The sequence below is a fragment of the Simochromis diagramma genome, unplaced genomic scaffold, assembly GCF_900408965.1.
Source record: "Simochromis diagramma unplaced genomic scaffold, fSimDia1.1 OVJJ01000705.1, whole genome shotgun sequence".
Lineage (NCBI taxonomy): Eukaryota > Metazoa > Chordata > Actinopteri > Cichliformes > Cichlidae > Simochromis > Simochromis diagramma.
The window spans coordinates 1,785,113-1,805,582 of NW_024387448.1; the positions used below are offsets into that span (position 1 = coordinate 1,785,113).

Here is a 20,470-nt window from a genome sequence, read left to right on the forward strand (position 1 = left end):
AGCGAGATCTATGAAAAACAAATCAACACAAAAATAACAAAAAAACCCCAAAACTGCTGTTTTTGTTTGTTTGTACTTGTGTGTAAGTAGTTTGAATTGCTGCTCTGCCTCTACCCTCCACCTTTTTGTTTCAAGGACAGTACTAGAAAACTAGTGCGGGGAAACACTCGCGTACAAACATCAGGTACCAGTTGATGGATCTGAATGTTTTTAACAACAAAGAGGTGTTGACACACTCGTACCTTCCACGGGCAAAAAGTTGCTGTTGACATTTCTGCAAGAATCCATAAAAAAAAAAAAAGAAAACATTGACTTTTCATGTTGTTGTAGTGGAGTAGATTGTAGTGTTTTTGTATTATTTTTTTATTGTTTTTTGGGGGATGTGTGACATGACAATCAGAAACTCAACAATGTTTAATAAAACATATTTTACTCTAAGTCATTTTAATGGATGAGCTGCATGTCACCAAACAACCATTACGGTTCATTTTTCCCCCTCCGGGCCTGCAGTAATTTTATGGCCAGCTGTAAACTAATGCATCATGTACTTTAATCAAAACAATAGAGCATGTCCTCTCCTTTATCAGGTTACACTAATGTTCAGAAAACAACTGTAAAAAGCATAGGTAACATTTCCCCCCCCTACTCACAGCTTTATAATAGGTGTTTTAATTTGAGAGGCATGACCCACCTTTCCCCTTGACTGGGAAAACTCTCACTGCATTGCTACACTCATCATCACCCACCCCACCGACATGTATAAAATTAATAGTGAGTGCTTCCCTTAATGGGTATGTGTCTGGCCCAGTGAGAGTAGCAATCCACTCACAAATGACACAGGTTGAAATAAAATTGACACCACAAAAAAATGTAAAGAGGGCTTTTTAATATTACTCTGCTTACATACAGCATTTTTTTTAATCTTTGGTGTTTAAGGTATAACTTTGTGCAAGTTATTGTGGGCAGAATTGATATAAATGTAGCTGAGGTGATTTGCACGTTTGCTCCTTTTGAACAAAAGTGCGGAACAGTTGTCAGGATTTCATTTTATCTGGAAAAAATCCTTAAACCCTTTCCATTCTGGCGAGCTTGGGGGAGACAGAGCGAGTGTATTGTAGGCGAGACTCAGTCAGATTAAGAATGATTAAGGCTCATCCACTCAGCTCTGCTCGCTGTGGATTCCCACTGCACTTTCTGAAAGAGTGATGGCTGATCTGCACCTGTCAGCTTGAAAAATAAGTGCGTGTGAGCGAGTCTTTGTATCTGTGGGCGTGCAAGCGGGAGTTTGTCTGCCTGTATCTCTGGCTGTGTTTATGCAAGTGTGTGTGTTTTCCCCAGGAGATTTACGCCTTCCTGCGTCTGTTTGAGTGTGCCTGTGTGTTTGTGTGTGCTCCCTAAAAAATGTATACTTAGAATGCAACTTTTACCTAAGCTTCTGTTTCCATGTGTGCGTGAACAGCTTTTTATGAATGAAGTCAAATTACTGCGCTGCCTGCTTCATCCTTCTCATCATCTCATTTAGATTGTTAGAATCAAATTTTCTGTGTGTGTGTGTGTGTGTGTGTGTGTGTGTGTGTGTGTGTGTGTGTATGTAATAAACTGTGTTAAATCACAGAGATGTATTTTCTTAATTTTTAATTGATTTCTATATAACTAAAGGATGTTAATGTGTGTGTGCAGTGTGAAGCCACCTCTCTATCGGTTTGCTTTCTTTTGTGTTGTGTGTGTGCATGCAGCTGTCTGTGAGGTCAGTGTGTCTGTTGTGGAATGCGGCTGTAAATGAACCACTGTGTCCCCACTGCATGGTGCAGCAGCCCACATGTGTGCACACACACACACACACACACAGAGTCTGACCCACATTCTCTTTATACTCACACAAACATGTCTTTTGGGGGAATTCATGTATGAATCTAGGTTTTGCAGTCCTGGAACAGTTAGATTATCTTATATTAGCCAGTGCCCAGTACCATCCATCCATCCACCCAATTTCTCCGCTTATCCAATTCAGGGTCACGGTGGGCCTGTAATAGAGCAAGAGCCGGTGTACACCCTTAGATGTCATGACATATACAGTAGTACTGGTTTTGGCATCATCCATTTGTTTTCTCATATGAAACAAAACACGAGATTTATTCTTTTTTTATCCTATGTTTGGTTTCATTTCTGCAATCACAGTTATCATTACTGGCAGATATAGCAGTGGCACATGGAGAGAAAACAACATTACCAATAAATACTGTTCAGTGAAATACATGGCTAACTCCCTCCCTTCCTACTGGTCTTTCTTTATATCTGTCCATCTGTTGAAAACCAGGAGAGGAGGATGTGAGTCGACTACAGTCTGCAGTATTAGTACTTGTCAATATTACGACTTTTGGAAAATGGATTCCAAATAGAAATCTCCTCACGTTCACGAGTGTGTCCGTCTCCTATCCCTCTTCTCACATCTCCTCCTCTGCTGTCCTTACCTGACCTGTACTGTGACTGTAATTTTGCTACCATCTGTTGCAATAAGCGTGGAGGTTTTTTTTGTTTGTTTTTTTACTTTAAAAGATCCCATCAGATTTTCTAAGCATAGGCTGATTGTGTCTACCTTGACATATCTAAAAGAAAATCAGTTGGTGTGCTCATTTATGATGGCTTACCATTGACTTTTGCTTAAGACATACCCGTTCACATTGTCAGTACTTTAAGTACTGTCAGGTATTTATTAAGGGGGCTCCCTTATTCACAAGAGGTCACCACAGCAGATGTGTCTACATGTTTGATTTGCCAGAGATTTTATGCCAACTGTCCTTCCTGACACAACCCTCACATTTATCCGGTCTTGGGGCTGAAACTAGGAGTACACAACCGTATGAATCCCTGAGGTTGGCTCTGTGTCTCCTCTTGGAATTAAACCAGGAATCCTCTATATTAAATATTATCGCTTTGGCATAAAATCTGATTTCACTTCAGAGTGAAATCACTAGCATCTTTTTATTTGCTGCATGGAGCTTGCATTATATTTTATTGTTTAATAATTAATTACATCAAGTCTTAGCAGTGCAACTCATTTGGATGAGGCATCTTTCATCATTAATTTCAGCCTCCATATATGAAGTGTAAAATTGACATCAAATGACTTACTTTTTCACAAAAAATGTATATACGAGATTAAAAAAAAATACCTTAAACAAGTTCTATTTCTATTGTCCCATACGGGGCAACACCTTAGGATTGCAATGGAAAATTCCCACATTAGCTCTCTTGTGTGTAACCACGGTAAACAGTTTTCTGTTGAGTTTGTGGCCTCAATTTTTTCAAGTCTCATCCAATCAGAGATGAAAATTAAACCCCCTTTAAAGTCAAAGGGAAACAAAACAGCTGGGTATGTTTTATCCTGTGATTAACAACAGCATGCTGTATTCCACCATTTCTCCTCAGGCCTTCGCTCAAAGTTTCACAAAGGAACTTTACTAAAGAATAGGTGACATTACTGTGGTTACATCATTTATGGGGGAAGGGAACTAGAAAAACTGTGTCCATGGGATAGGAAGTTCTATATTTGACAGTACAAACCACCAGACTTATGTAATATTACTGCAGCAATTGTTGTCTCACTGGTCAAATTTAAAGCAGCAGTTGAGATCTGTTAATGTGAATATTAGCATGAGAAACTGTTCAAGAAAAGTCTACTCTTCACTTAGCCCAGACACTGTGTCTGTGCCACCCACAAGCCAGAAAAACAGCTCCTCCTGCATCGAAGTGGTTGCCTACTCATGATTTGTGAGTTAGGTTGAACAAAGTCTCTCCTAATTAGGTCCTCTTCAGGTTCTCCAGGTTAAACGTCTTGATTAGCTCCGGACTCTATGAAAGCTAAATTCCAAATAACTTCAGGTGTAAAAGTGAATGAAACTTTTTGGAGTTAGACGTAAACCCCATTTAAACTGTAGCAACACGATTATGGTGACGTGATTATAAGTTGAAATCCAAACCTCTGGGCTCACGTCCTTTAATCAACAAGGTAATAAATGTAGGTCAAGTTTCCAAGCAGCTCAGTCCAACTCCAATGTTTTCTTTCTCTATGGCTCTTTGTCCAGAAAAAAAGTGTTTAAATTGGAAACGGTATCTGTATAAATGTTTATACTTTGCCTGAGGTTTTCAAAGTTTCATTATGTATGCCTTGTGTACGTATTGTACAGTTCACATATAAGCTGACGCGTGTGGATGACTGTTTGACAAGTAATTAAGATGGACCAGATGCAGAATACGCTCACACATATACAAACAGACTCGCACGAAGCGAGGCCGGCAGGCATGAATGTGAGCTCCATGCTGAAGAAGTGGTGTGTATAAATTTGCTTAAGTGTTTGGCTTAGGTCTGTGGCTGTGTGTGCAATCGATGTGCCAACAGCAATAAATCAGCTCGGGGCAGACCTGAATGCCTCAACAGCTTCATCTGGCGTGGCAGGTGGGCTTGGGGATAGCCCTGACACAAAAACGCGCGCACGTTTAGAGGTGAAGGCCTTTATCAGATGAGATGCTGATCAGCTTCAAAGAATTAATGATGCGATATATCAGGTGATATCAAGTGCCATATTTTCCTGATTAGAGGTGGCTTTAAATGATGAACAACAAGAACACCAGATAGTATTTTGCGTCACTTTAGAAGCTTGGGCTTTAGTATGGAGTTGCAAATGCCTTTTGCCAGCAGACTCCAGTGATGCACAGGTAGTGTCAATAAACACTCTGTACAAGTTTGTTAGTCTTAAGCTTTTAATTTCCCCAGGTGTGGATGTCCCAGCAAGTTTACCCCAAGGTCAGACTGTGCAATGCTCAGAGAAAATACGAAAAAGCCCCAGAGCTGCACCTCAGGCTCTACCAACTTCACTTTAGCACATTAAATGTTAAAACTAATTTACTGTACAGCGTTACCAGGAGATCTAAAAAGAACACAGTAACATAGCTTGGGTTTGCAACGTTACATGTGAACAAACCACCACTTCTGGAACGATGTCCTTTGATTGGGTGCTACTAAAGTGGAGATGTTTGGCCTTAACGCACTGAACTCTGTTTGGTGAAAACCAAATGCAGCATATCAGCCTAACTGCTTTATTACCTACTAAGCACGGTGGTGGAGGTGTAATGATTTGGGCTTGTTTTCCATCCACAGAATCATGAACTCTTCTGTGCTCCAAATTCAGCCAAATTGGGTCAATGGTAGGGCTGGGCCATATTATACCTTTCACAGTAATACCGGTACAATTTTAAGCAATGATAAGAAAATGAAATATCGCGATAGAATATGGGTAAAACGCGCAGGCGCAGTGTTTTTATTTTCAAACGCTCATACGCACATGGCGAAAAAAGCATGGCGGCGACAGAGAATGAGAAAGGCAAAAGCGGATCGTTGAATGAAACAGATGAACCAGAATTGGTTTGTGAAAATTGTGCAACTTCAGTGGTGTGGAACTGGTTTGGTTTTCGTCCGTCAGATACACACCAAAACACAATTTTTTGTAGAACATGCCACGTCGTGGCAGAAAGCAGAACCAACAAGTCCTCCCTGTAAGAACAGCTGCTTGTTTAAGTGAAAATAAATTGATGGGTTTTTTGCACTAATAGAGTTGTGGAGTTGTAAAGTATTTTGTCTCGTGCCAGTTATATCTTTATCGCAAATTTTCAAATATGTATCATGATAAATATTTTGGGCCATATTGCCCTACCCTAGCCAACAGGACAATGGTTCTAAGCACATCAGCAAATCTACAACATAATGGCTAAAAAAGAAAAGGAACATGGTGCTGCAATGGCTCAGTCAAAGTTCAGACCTCAACCTGATGGAAATTCTGGCAAACATTTCAGTCAGACATGTAAACAGACATGTGCAGCTTAAATCTATAAAATAAGTGCAAAAATCGAAATTGGAAAATCTGTGAAAAATAAACATTCACAAAATGCAATAACCATATAAAAGAGTGACAGAGACGTGAATTGGGAGGCAACAAAGGAAGAAAAATTGGTTTCACATCAGTTTACTCTGTCGCATTTTTCTTTCATCATTTGTGAATCCATATTCACATTTCTAGCAAACTTGCCTCTTAATAACTGCTATTTTCTTCTTTTGATCTAATTCCAACATAAAAGAAAATACTTTCAAATCACTACCTTGTGTTTTTCAGTTCATGCGTTCCTCTTTCCTCTCATCTCTTTGTCCCAGTTTAGTCAAACAGCGCCTGTAATCATCAGCACTCAGCTCCGCTGGCTATTGAAGCAATACGGCCACAGAGTTCACGTGTGCTATGTGGTTTTCACTTATTAATAGAATGTGTAAAGTACATCAGAGAAGGTGAGACAAAAATGTTCAACAATAACCACGCATTCTTATGTTGTCATTTAGTATAGCATGCAAGTCTTCTCCTTTTTCTTAAAGTGTTTGTGTATTATGATAAAGTGCACGCGCGGTGCCCGACTGCATGTGGGAAGGTCCGTTTTATGTCACTTAAGTTTACATGTGTGAGGGTATGCGGCACGATGAAGTCAATGAGGTCTGTGATAGGGTTTAGAAATGCTTTTGACTGCGTACTGTATGTGTGTGTTATATGTTCACATTTTTTTTATGTGTCCAAGATGCTAACACTGGGTTTATTGTCCTGATGGGACAGGCAACAGCATCGTCATCTGGGCCACTGTAATCATGGCTGGGCAGGAGATGAAAGACACTATTGACAAGAAGTGTCCGAGAGAGAGAGGGAGAGGAATGTAATGAAAGGGAGAAATAAGGAACAGCGGCAGAAACAGGAGACGAGAATAGTTTGCTGTCCAAACTCCATTATGAAACAAGCCTTCGCTTTGTTCTCTGCATGAACTAATGAAAAGAAAATTGAACAGTACTGTATGTGGTTAGCCTTTGAACCGCTATTTTGTTTTTGTGCTGGTTAGTTTGACAGACATTGCATATCCATATCCATACCCCTCATTGGTTTGAGGGCTACAGTTATAATGCTTGGGATCTAAACTGGTCTCATCTTGGGTTTTCTCTGACATTGCTTGGAGGGGTTGTGCTCAGTTACCTGCTAATGCTAGCATTAAGTAGCTAGTGTGGTTAGCAAAGCAACCGTGTGATTCACTGTGATTTTAATAAGATAGCTAGCAAAAAAGTAGTAATAAAAATAATGGATGTGTTGTGTTGAAAATACACGCAACACCTTTTTTTGGCTGTTTGTCAAATTTCAACATATTAAGTTGACCTTAAAGAACTTTCTTGGATGTAAGGCAAATTTTAATGGATTGTTAGCATGACCCCATGACCACCACAAAGTTTTATCAGAACTCAAAACATTTTGAGCTACCTTGATAAATTTTAAACTGATCAATTACATTAAAATTTAATCTCCTACAATGTGAATGAATAGGGAAATTATCTATAGAGACCAAATTGATTTTTCTAGCAGGCTGAAACCATGTTGGGGTTTGTTTTGAGGTTGTTTTTTTTGTTTGTTTGTTTTTTGTAGAACGTTTAAACTTCAACTTTTGGAACAAACCTCAGTTGACCAGTTGAAGAACTTCACAATTTTTTTTAAAACTTCTGCTGTTGTTTCATTTTGCAGTTTGCTTGTACTTTGTGCGGCCATGAATTGTCACTTCTATCGCTTCTGTGCTTTTTGCAGGGTTTTGATATGTCACTTATATTTTGTATGAGCACAGTGTTGCTGGGGCAACATGAATTTTTTTTACAGCATCCCGTTTGACCACTATGACAAAACTGGCAGTAAGCTGACTCTGCAGTGCCGTCAAGCACTACAAGCGTATCCCTTCTTGAACCGCACCAATCATTTCCAGTGAAGTTACACAGAGAGGAAGAGGAAAGCTCTAAAATGGTGGCTTCAGGGTTTGTTAACTTGTAGACATGGATACTTTTTTGCCCAAATAAAAGGCTTTTTATTCACATAGCAAAAAGAGGTTGCCTATAGCCAAATGAATTAGCGCTTATATGCCAAAATCTTTTTGGTTAGAAAAATGCTTCACCTTCAAATCAACCAAGTCAATTTGACTTGGTTGATGTGGTGCAGCTTGCAGGCGCGCCCTGTCCAGGATGTGCTGTGTCTCTGGGCCTGTCCAGTGTCACCTTGGTAGGCTCCAGTGCAAAGTGCATTTTGGGATAATCTCAAGCTTCCCATGACCCTAAACCATAAAAGTGAATATAAAATGAAAGTAATGGAATATAGATGAATGGTCCATCCGCTTTTCTCTTTCCTTACTATTTTCCCTAGTTTTCATTTATAGCAATCTTTCCAGTCATCTCCACTTCCACTGGTATGAAGCCAAATAGCTTTCACTTCTCTCCCTCTCATCGTCTCTTCTGCTTTATCTGCTTTGACCAGTTCCTCCCTCCGCCTTTCTTTTTCAGAAGGCAGGCTGCCTGTATTTCTCTGCTCTGTTTCCCTGTAGTAAATATACTTTAAGACTCTCATGCAGCTCTGCTTGTAATTTATGGGTGTTTACCTGCTATCACACACCAGTGGCTGGCCCTGGGTATGTGTGTGTTTTAGTTTAGGTTTTTTTGTATACGTATAGCAAGCTACCTTTTCTATATGTCTGCTTATGAGCACATCTACAGGTTTTGAGGTGTTTATGTATTTATGTGTGTGAAAGTGCACCCTGTCCGCTGAATCCTTTAATACCTCCAGACAATCAATAAGCAGAAGAGCAATGCTCAGCCCCTGTCTTCTTTTAAAAGATGCACTCCACCGAGTGGTGCGAGCCAAGAGTCGAGAAGTCAATAAAACAAAGCCGATAGTGCCCTCATTTGTATTTTTTCTTTTTTCTTTTTTTGGTTTCTGCTTTCAGCATCTGGTCCTCAGTCTGAGTCAGAGTAATATTTAGTGGCTTGTCATTTTGATGTATTCAAATGAATAATTGTTGGCAGTTCTCTGGAAGTGTACAGCTATATATTGACAGTTTTTGTTGTTTTTCCTTTTTTTGCAGGGCTGGTGGCAGACAAAGCTGAGGATCAGGGGATGAGGTTATAGAAACGACAGCAGAGACAGGAGGAATAAAGGACGGTGGAAGCCAGTTGCTCGGAAACTCCTCTTTTGCATCTTTTGCACCCCACGCTCCTCTAAGGCGTTGACTGACCCTGTAAAGGATTACACGTTCACACCCCCCTCCCCTCTTCACCACCATGTCTTCCCACCTTAACCCTCCCCTTCTCATCCTCCCCATCCTCTTCCTTGTACTTCCTCTCTCCATCGCTTCTACCTCTACTACTCCTTCCGCGTCCCCCTTTCTCTCCTTCTCCCCTCCTGAAGGAGGCCTGACACATTTGGTGGTCAACAACAAAACCGGCGAGGTCTACCTGGGTGCCGTCAACTGGATCTATAAGCTCTCCAGCAACCTCACCAAGCTACGAAGCCACGTCACCGGCCCTGTCACAGACAACCCTCGCTGTTACCCTCCACCTGGTGTACAGTCCTGCCCCCACGAGCTGGTGCAGACGTCTAATGTCAATAAACTCCTTCTGCTCGATGCTGCCCACAACCGCTTGATTGCATGTGGAAGTACTTCCCAGGGAATATGCCAGTTCCTGCGTCTGGATGATTTGTTCAAGCTGGGCGAACCCCACCATCGCAAAGAGCATTATCTATCCAGTGTGGCCGAGGCGGGCACCATGTCGGGCGTCGTGATTTCCCCGGATATTTTTGGAGGCGGAGGGAAGCTCTTTGTCGGCACTCCTATCGATGGCAAGTCTGAGTACTTCCCCACGCTGTCTAGCCGCAAGCTGATGTCCAACGAGGAAAACGCTGACATGTTCAGCTTCGTGTACCAGGATGAGTTTGTCTCTTCCCAGCTCAAGATTCCCTCAGACACGCTCTCAAAGTTCCCCGCGTTCGACATTTACTACATCTACGGCTTCAACAGCGAGCAGTTTGTGTACTACCTCACCTTACAGCTCGACACCCAGCTCACTTCCCCAGATGCGGCCAGCGAACAGTTCTTCACCTCTAAGATCGTCCGCCTGTGTGTTGATGATCCCAAGTTCTACTCCTACGTTGAGTTCCCCATCGGCTGCACCAAGGACGGAGTGGAGTACCGCCTGGTTCAGGATGCTTATTTAGCCCGGCCGGGGAGCCGGTTGGCACGTTCGCTTGGTATTCAGGAGCACGAGGAGGTTCTATTTACTGTGTTTGCGCAGGGTCAGAAGAACAGAGCCAAGCCACCGAAGGAGTCAGCTTTGTGCCTGTTCACAATGAGGCAGATAAAGGAGAAGATTAAAGAGAGGATTCAGTCGTGCTACAGAGGAGAGGGGAAACTCTCCCTGCCCTGGCTGCTCAACAAGGAGCTGGCCTGCATCAACTCGGTGAGTGTTTGAGACAGTAACTCCCAGAAGTGTTTTCTTTCCTTGTGATCATCCGTACCTGTGTGGATTGTTTCGTCCTATGATTGTGCAACCTTGAATTTTGCATTTTTTTAACCCCGGAAAAGAAAAAATTATGTCTTTTTTTATTGTTTTTGTGAAGCTTGGTTACAGCTTTTATTTGGCTGATAGCCTTTCATTACCTCGCACCTTTCCCAAAGCACTGAAGTGATCACAGGTTCAAGTTGTGCCAATACCAGCCGTGTCTGAGAAGGTTCTGTCCAGTCATTAAAGCAATTTTAATAGATTAATTAGAGGTTTTTCAACATCAACACATGATCATAGTGAGGCACCTACTTGGAAAAGTTGGTAGAAGAACCAACAACCCGAAAACACACCTCTAGTGGGCGTGAGAGAGGTAGGCAGTGAGGTAAACCACTGTAAGCCATGTGAGTAAATAGAGTCTTTAACTTAACAACTCATTATGCATCTATAGTTATTATAAGTGCTTTTGGATTCTTGTTATCGTAGTATTTAAAGTGTCAGTATCATGTCAAAGGGGCCAGGTTTCTGCTTTTCCAGAAAAAGAGAGATCCATACTCCTCTCCTCTTCTTAGTGAGAACCAGATATCTACTTAGTGGGTAAAAAAAAGAATGTCAGCATATCCTCAAACATGGCAAGTGATGTTTTCCATTTTGGTTAGGGCAATCAAAGTGTAGGCACAATTCCACATTTTGTGCCACATGGAATAAATGTTATTATAAGAACAGCATTTTAACATAGTGGGAGAATGTGTTTACATGATCTTTTTAAGAAAGAAGCTGTTTGTTCTAAAGCAAAACATCTAGTCTACCTGCAGCACAGTAGCCAAACTTCCATAAAGTGTCTAATGATCCATGTGAAGGTACCAGATGTGGAACTAAAATACCTAAATTAGAATAAATTGACTTCTGGTTGTCAAGTGCTGAGAGAAGTACCAACACGGGCATGAGCTAGAGGGATCAAAACTTTCATGCATCCCAAATTAGTTTTTAATTTTGTTAAAATGTCCCCATATTTCTTTAGTCTGAGCACACAACAGCTGTCTTGCTGAGATTTTGTCTTGTTGTTGTTGGTTTTGTTTTTTTTTAATAATTTCATCTACAGGTAGTGGATGGCTTGTCTTTGCTCATACTCATAGATGAGCTGGCCTAAGGGTGTCTTAGAGACACAAGTGTGTGTGTGCTTCACCTGCTCCTGTCACCCACATGTCACACACACTCACAGCCCAGTATCCTCATGAATAATTCACCTGGTCTCACCTTCTGTTATTTAGTCGGTGCTCCATAACACCCTGCCATAAATCTCTGAACTACTCTCCACCTCCCTGTCTCCATTTCCTCTTCCCCTCTCTGCTATTCCATCTTCTCTTTCGCTCCTACGTCTTTACTCTAGTCCCATCATTAGCATAAGGGCTTCTTTCATTTGCTAACCCCGCTCTCCCTCTGCTTCTTCTTTTATCTTCTTCTTTCTTATTCTGCTCCGCAACTCTTCTTCTTGACCTTTTTTCTTTGTCTTTAATTTTTGACCTGTAACCCCCCCCCCCTACACACTTTCCCCCTTTTTTTTTTTTGCAATCTTGTTTCTTTTGGATGCCTTCAGCTTCTTCTGTCTCATTCCCCTTTTTCTCAAGCCTTTGCTCTTTCACCATCTCTCTCTGCCCTCTCCTTGACTTTCCTCTGAGTGATGAGGTATAGAGTGACTTAGTGTGTAAAGCCAGAGTCTGGATGTGATCTGAAAATACAATGCGGATAGAACAGACGATGCAGCGATAAAGGGGAGGAGAGTGATGAAGAATGACAGAAAGTCGGAGTGGTGGGTTTTATGGAAGGTGGGGGCATGGACTGCTAGGAAGGAAGACAAAAAAGGAGGTAGCAAAGACAGAAGGGAAGGTGTGAAGAAAAGTGTGACCGAAGCCTTGTCGTAGAGGACAGGAATTAATTAAAAAATGTTAGAGATAAAGGAAGGCAGAAGACGTAGAAAGCTAACTAGCAGATCTTTTTAGCTACACTAGCAGCTCTAGATGTGTCAGTCAGTCAGTCCAATTATGGAAAAACTGCTGGATGCATTGCCAAAAAATGTGCAAACATTTGTGGTCATTCAAGGATATAGTCTTCAGTGATCCTCTGATCTTACTGTAAGCAGATAAAATAAATAAATAAATATATTCATTTAGCATTGGAAGAAAACCTTCATAAACGCCCTGTTGAATTCTTATTCAGTCCCATATTCAGATTAACGCAGACTGCATTCCCATCAGCCCTATCTGTAATTTTTGGGAAAGGTTAATTAGCAGGTATTAGACATTAAACATGTTATTCTGCGACTGTTGACATAGTGCACATTATAGGTGGCAATCATTAGCACTGCAAAACTGTTGGCAGTCCCATAAGTATTTGCTGTGCTTTTTGAGAATGGCTAATTAATAAGTGTTAGCTTGCTAAACATGTTAAACTGTAATTGCTAACGTGGTCAATATTATATATGCGAAGCATTACTTTTGCAGCATTGTTACAGTAAGCATGTAAGCCTGCTGTATTAAGCATTCAGTTGTTGACAGAGGCAGCTGATTAATGTGCCACTTTGCACCCAGAGAAGAAAGGTTACTTAAATATGCTGCACAATGTTAAATTAATTTGTTGATTCTAATAATATTATTAGCAATTTTAGCATTGCACTACCATATTGTGCTTTATTTATGCTAGTACATGTCTGTTTGAGCTGTTGACCATTAAACGAAAATGAGGTCCACAAATACTAAGAATGGTTCATTTCAGCCATTTCTTGGTGGTTGCTTAACTACTTGGTGACGTTATAAGATACGATGTGTAAGTCAGCTTTTGTAGCGATACATTAGATGTTATTATCATGAAATAAAGATGGGTAGACTGTTTTTATATGGTGCTACAAGGGATACATGCTTCAAACAGCCAATTTTAGCCAATTAATATCTGACTATAATAAAAACATAAACTAGACCTGCAGAAATTTGGGTTTGTGCAGCCACGTTTCTGCATTATTATGTTTTTTGGTCTAGACCCTTGCACTCATGTTGGGTAAAATGTACACGCTTGTGATATGAAAGAATTTCCCTTTACTTGAGCACAATACAGATTTTCAAATATCCCTGTTATGTTGAGCATGTTATAATTGCTCATTGACTTTTCTTCTTTAAAGTGTCACAGCTTGGTGCAAGACAGAAACAACATCTCTGTCACAAGCCCGCTGGTGGTGTGCAAGCTGCGCACCTATACAGTAAACTCACAAGGCCATTGTGAGTTTACTGTATAGGTATGCAGGCGATTATGCTAATGAGCATACAGTTACACGATCGTCCTTTATGGCCATCTGTCGTTCTCCCCGCTATCGATCAAGGTTGTGTTGGTGGAGCTCACTCTGGGATAGCGCTGTGAGAAATTCATCATCTTGTACAGGCATGTTCATAGTTTCCTGATGGGAGCGGTGACAGCTCGTTGCTTTTGCGTGAGTGTCATGTGGAAACTATCAGCACAGGCTCATTTGAAGAGACAAGGTCAGGTTATTCGAACAGTAATCTCTACCTGAACTCTATCAAAGTTAATCACTTTGTCTGACACGAAATCTTTCTATTAAGCACTTTTTGGGTTATTGTAACAAAAAAACAAAAAACAAAAAAACAGGTCACAGTTTAATATGTGCCCAACCTCACACTCTAAAACTTCCAAATTTCCTCTGGCAGCTTAGGTGGTGTAATATAAAAGTTTGGGTAATCATCGGTATGATGTTTGTTTTTCAGAGTCTGTATGATGTAATTTATCCAGTGAGTTGAGAGATTTGGGACTTCCATTAAAGCACAGAGTATAGTGTGCACAGGTAGATCATGAAATCTTTAAGCTAAGAGAGCAACAGGACCAACTGGAGGGAATTTCTGTCCTGTGTTTGTACTCAAACGTCCTGCCACATTTCAGAGAGATTTGTTTGCTCAGTTTGCTTGCCTGCTTGCCCGGGGGTCAGTAACGGTAGAATGAACATATAGTATCAGGGAACATAGTTAGGAAAACAGTGATAGGGAAAGGGAGAGATAAACACAACAATGGAGAGACAGATGGACAAAGGTTTCTTAACTCTGCCCAGAACAGTAACAGTGAATGTTATCCCAATTCTTACAATTGCTTAGAAATTATATAAAAAGAGACTTCGTAGTAGTTTCCTTTTCCCCTAATGCGGGCCGATCATCCTTCAGTGGTTACAGTGTGAACGAGAACTTGAAGCAGGGAAATGTGATGTGAGGAAATAAAACAGGTGTCAGGTGATGCTCACAGGCTGTCAGCAAAGGTGAAAAACTGTACAATCAATGTTGACCTCTCTGAATGAGCTGGACTCAAAATGTTTACTCCCATTCATTTGAAGCTACAGTGCGTATACCTTTCCTCTTTGCCTTGTAGGTGTGATGACATCAAAATGTGGTCAGTATAGAAGTACAAAAGGGCTTAACACACCCACATTTATCAGCATGTAGTTGATGCCGGTCTCTTTGTTGGCAGATCTATTTTTACTCTTCTTCTTGGACGATCAGCTGGCCAATTCCAAAGACAGATTTATAGCAGCGCCAAACTCTTTCGGTTTTTATGATGATTCCTTTAACTGGACTCTATGGCATGTTCACTTACTTGGAAGTGTCCTTCTATCACTGCGCTGACCTGAGCTTTTCAATCACTGTTTTTTAGCTGAGTTTGTGCTCCTTTGTCCTCATGGTGTCGATTTTTCCACCAGACTGGCTCACTAAAAGTCGAACCTTTCAGATAGCATCGGTATATTTATGTTACAATCAGCTAAAACCCCCTTGACTACACACCATCCACTATTTAAATAATTATGTGGCTTCCAAAAGCTGCTGGCAGTAGCAGTGATGATTTTGGCATGTCCTTTAAAAGGGTGTCATCCAAACATGTGTTTTAAAGGGCCATTTAGAACTTTTTCTCTTTCTATGAAATTAATATTTTTTAATAAAAATATTTTTATGTTCTATGGCTAATGCTGTATTCACCCAGTTTTTTTTTTTAAAGGGGACCTACTGTGATTTTCTGTTATACTTTGACTTTTAATAAGAGTTTCAAATAATGAGATCAGCTTATGTGCAAGTAATCCCTATACGCTGAAAGGTCAGGCTTCCATTGATCCATTGGGCCACCATCGGATCTGTACGTTAGTGAGAATGGATAATTATGATAAGGTCAACTCCAATCAGAACATTGCTTAAATGTAAAAGGAAGGGAATTCAGATGACTGTTTTCAGAGAGCAGGTCAAGCTCGGCCTGGTATAAGAAATGCACAAGAATTATTTTAAACTTTAAATCATGCAACATTATAAGACTAAAAAGATTTGATTTGTGTGGGTCATCTTCTCCCATAGCTCTACACCAGATTAGGTGTGTCTGGGATTGCAGGTCTCTCCCCGTGCATCGTGATGTCCGCTTATTATCAGGAAGAGGCCAGCGTTGGTCCTGCGGGAGTTAAACTGAGTGGTGGGTGACCTTCTCTGGCTGTGGGCTGGAGTCCAGCTCCACAGCTCTGCGAGCAGCCCGACCCAGCAACACTACAGCCTTAGCATGACTAATGAGACTGATTCAGGCAGAGAATGGGAGAGATACTATCCTCTGTGTGTATATATGTGTGTGTGTGTTTAAGGCTCACTTTATCTCCATTTTTTTCTGCCTCTTCCCCACTTTGTATACTTCTCATTTGTGTGTGTGTGTGCCCACCTCTTATCCTGGCCTCCAAAGAAGCAGGACAAAACAACGGTGAAAACAAACAGAGGAAAATGGCCTGATAATAAGAGCGTGCAAGTGTTCGTGCATGTGAGTCCGCACTGTTTGCACAAAACAAGGTGGACGTCAGTGGGAAAATTGCCTGCAGAGAGGAAGAAGACTCCTCTATTGTTACTGCTCCCTCTCTCTGACTGACTCTGCCTCTATCTTTTCTCCCTCTCTTGCTTGCTCTGTCTCTATTTTTCTCTGAGCATAATAGTGTTTATTAATATTTATCAGTGTTGATCACTGCTGGCCAGGATTATAGTCTATTTCTGTGGCATTTTGTATTCTGTCTTCCAGGCGGCTGGTGACTAAGTGCGTGCATATGTATTTGTGTCCATTCACGACTTCATTCTTTCCTGATCTCGCCATTGTGTCTTTAGTCTCATTAGTGATGGGTCTCATCTACATTGCATTACTCTTTGGGCCTGCTGGGTGGGGAATTTGAAGGCTTCAATGGCTGTACTTATATTACCATTTTCTTAATATTTGATGAAGAAGCTTGATCATTTATCTTAAAGTAAAATATACAATTATCAGCGCAAGCACAATGCAGTAGGGGTGAAGTGGGAACTCTAACAGTGGTAGAAGTTCTATTCATTTTAAGCAAATAAGGTTTTCTTTTACTTGGAACATTTTGATTTGGTCCTGGTTAAACAATCAGGTGATGACATTATCTGAATGTTATTAGAAAAGCCTGGAATTCTGTGTACATACGTGAAAAGAGATTACTTCTATGAGTCCCAAAGAAGGCATTTAGCTGAAAAAGAAAGCTTCACTAAGCTAAAAATTCCCTTCTGTGCACTGTTAATAGTGAGTTAAAGCTAAAGAGCTAAGTAGCAATCTGTAATACATACAGCAATCAGAATTTTATTCCCGTTAGTTTATTTTGGATGAATGAGGCAGAATTAAATAACCTTAGTAATTAAAATTAATAATGTATTGTGACACAACTGTTTTCTTATCAATTAGCCTCCAGCTAGTTTAAGCTAATTATCTAACTGGCTCCAAGCTAAGCACCATAGAGAGAGTATGCTACTAAACAGCAGTCTGTTGAAGAGCTACGAGACTAGCTAGACTCAACCAAAATGCTCAAAGCACAAAACAAGACACATAAAGATACTCAGTGTTTTTTACAATCGTGTTTATTACTTAGGTTTTCAGGGAGCTTTCAAATGGGAGTTTACAGTGGTGAGAAATACTCATAACACTAGCTGTAGAGTTGTATTAGCTAAATTTTAGAGGTACTTAAAACTAAAATTTTGTTATAATCTACCTTTCAATTGTTGTCAGCCAAATCTGTCCAAGTGTCTTTCGCCTTGACATGTTCAGGTCCACAGACTGAACATGTCAAGGTATTGACAGGTCCATAGACTGCCATTCGCCTATATCCTGCCTGCATGCCTTATTCATTTTCACCAGCACTTTCGTTCTATATGTTTTCTATCTAACACTCACACCGGATACATTGGACAGTAACTTGAAGTTCAGCATGCAGACTGAAGCAGCCAGGGATTGAACCACCAACCTCCCAATTGATATATGACCTGCTCTACCACCTGAACTACACAGCAAATCCAGCATGTCCAGATTAACACTGTCGGATTTGATTTCAACACTATTAAAGTGTCTATATTGGTCCACACCAGAGAGTGTTAATTTAACTCTTTTTGGAGAGTTGGTACGTTAACTCTGATTTAGTGTTAAACACCAAATCTGTCTGGAGTTGATAATTTAACACTTGGTGTTAAGAGTTTATATATTAACTCTCAAAGAGTATTTTAGTTTAACTACGTAAGAGTTATCTTCTAATTAATTCTAAAAAGTGGGAATTTTACTGTTCTGAACTTCTAGAAATTTCTTTTGGAAATAAACATTTACTAAAAAGACGCAATGGTTTTTGAAAAACATTTATTCTGAACTGTGCACCACAATTTCAAAACATTTTCTGAAAGATGTAACAGTGTACATGTTCTCACTTTCATTAGAATTTTGTTTATCAAAAGGTCTGACATAGATGAGCTGGTAAATGCAAATAACAGCATTCTCATCACTTATTTCTTCAATACAATATGCATGTCCTTCATTCATCCCTTTGTGGAACTTCAACGCACTTCTGCTCTCCCCCATATTCCATCTTCACAAGCATATCCTGTGTGGAGATTGAATAAAAATTAGCTGACACTAATTAATGGCACAAATCAATTGCAGCACAGAAGAAAAAAAAAAAGGAATCCTTTTTGAGCCATTACTTGTGTAAAGTATTTTCCCAAAAGACAAGGATACAGGCAACAGGTAATACTGAACTAAATGTAAAACCTCAACCTTTTTTATTTTTACCTAAACCGTGTGCACAAAACTCTGGAGGGATCTAAATGCTAACATAGAACCCAGTCAGGACATCTGCTACTGCTGTTTGCTCATTTTTTTTTTTTTTTTTAATCGGAGATCATTTTCAGGCTTCAAGTAGCACCATTATAACCAACATTTCACATTCTAGACATTGTTTTAGGTGTATTTGACCAAAAAGTTTGACTGAAAATTCACATTCAAGCTTTTTTTCAAGGCTGTGGTATTTGCCCGCAAACAATACCTTTCAGCTAGCTAAAACAGAATATTATGCTATCAGCGAGCAACATGGCTAATGCCTTTCACACAGCTTTGTCTCAACTCCAAAGAGCCACAGAAGTAAAAGCTAATAATAATAATTGAAACAATCTTTGAAAAAATGACTTACCAAGCATGGCAAACAACTCAAATATGTAGAGCAAAATGTTCTGAAACGGCTTCACTTCAGCTTTGATTGGAGCCTATGGTGCTGGGGGCAGAGTCTGTGAATTTACTCTATTAGTGTCATAGCCCCTGTAGGAGTTCAGAGTTAAGAGGTCAAGATTGAATGTTTCCATTGTAACACCTCCAGATTTGACATAGAAACACTCATTTTTAACACTCGATTTTAACTACTATCATTTTACACCTCAGAGTTACATTAAAAGAATGTGACTTTACTTAGAGTAAAATTAACTCTACTTTTGCAAGACGACTACTAACACCAAAACATTTAACACTTTTGAATTTGCTGTGTACAACCACCCCAGAAAGCTTAGACAAAGTCTCATAGTGATAGCAACCACTACAAAGAAAAGTCAAAGGACCAAATTTGTCCAAATTTAACTCGTCAGATGCTTTTCATTGGGAGCTGTTGTAACTGTTGTAGGACTATTGTAGCATAGCTGGAGAGGCTGAACATTTGGCTTTGTGACTGCTGAGTGGAAAAGGAGCAATGTGTGTGATAGTTGATTGCAGTTAGAAACAGCACAGAATTTCATTTTTCTTGTGTTTTCCTTGATGTCTTATGTGTACTGTGGACTTCCTGCTTTCAAGGGATTGGACTAAGAGTCAATTTGTTTGTTGGATGGGTAGGGAAGAAAAAAAAAGTCTGACTTTCATTCTGAGTGGCACCCCAGCTTTTGCCAGAAACTACTACACTTAAGAAACTTAAGATTGATGATGGATAAATTATTCAGATTCATGATCTATCACGGTTTCAACTGTAGGTGGTTCACCATTGTGTCTGCGCTACAAGTGAATAAATGAAATACAGTAATGTAGTTCTGCATTATGAGCTGTTCCAAAGTAATGGGGCATAAATGTGTTCTCCCCCAAAAAAGAGGCACTCAACCTATGATCTGTACATTGCCTTGCCTTATTTTGCTACTGTTGACACTGTTTCTAGAAGAGCAGGTGATAGCACTGAAAGCAGGCTGTGTTATCTGAGGCTAGAGCGGGAACTTCCCCTTTGTATTAAAAAACTCAAGTTTTTTATGACTCTGCTGGAGACTAAGTGACTTGGAAAGAGATTCTTTTACAGCGCTGTGATAAATACATGCGGCATAGGGGTGAATTGCTGTCAGATGCTGTCTAGAATACAGCCCATTGGGGGGGAAGTACTTTTTGATGAGGTGCACTTTTCTCTCCTGCCTTTTAAAGACGTTTTGATGCATGACACAGCGAAATGTTAGATACCTCGAGGCATTTTAATGAATTCAGCCGTAACACTTCCCCATATGTTTTTGTGTCGTGATATTTTCTGCTCCAGGGTGAGTCACATAAGCCCCCCTCTTCATATTGAAATCTCCTAATTTATATTAATTCAAAACAGGGAAATTCTCCGATCCAGTATGAATGGAATGGTGCCCGTTAACTAAACTTAATGCACAGTGGTGTTCATTGTTAAGTGTACCACATGACAAAGTGGATTAATGGCTGCAGTGGCACTCATGAGAGTGTGAGCTTGTT

At 40.3% G+C, this 20,470-nt stretch overlaps 1 protein-coding gene across 4 annotated transcripts in view; it reads left to right on the top strand.

Annotated features, from left to right (window-relative positions):
- The window catches only part of LOC120722700 (plexin-A1-like), a 308,843-nt gene that overhangs the window by 33,975 nt on the left and 254,398 nt on the right, over positions 1-20,470 (top strand). For all 4 annotated transcript variants that reach the window (XM_040013789.1, XM_040013791.1, XM_040013792.1 and 1 more), the window contains exon 2: positions 8,974-10,345. In XM_040013789.1, the coding sequence (XP_039869723.1) occupies positions 9,170-10,345 (1,176 nt within the window). In that variant the 5' untranslated portion in view covers positions 8,974-9,169. The remainder of the gene's footprint in view (positions 1-8,973; positions 10,346-20,470) is intronic.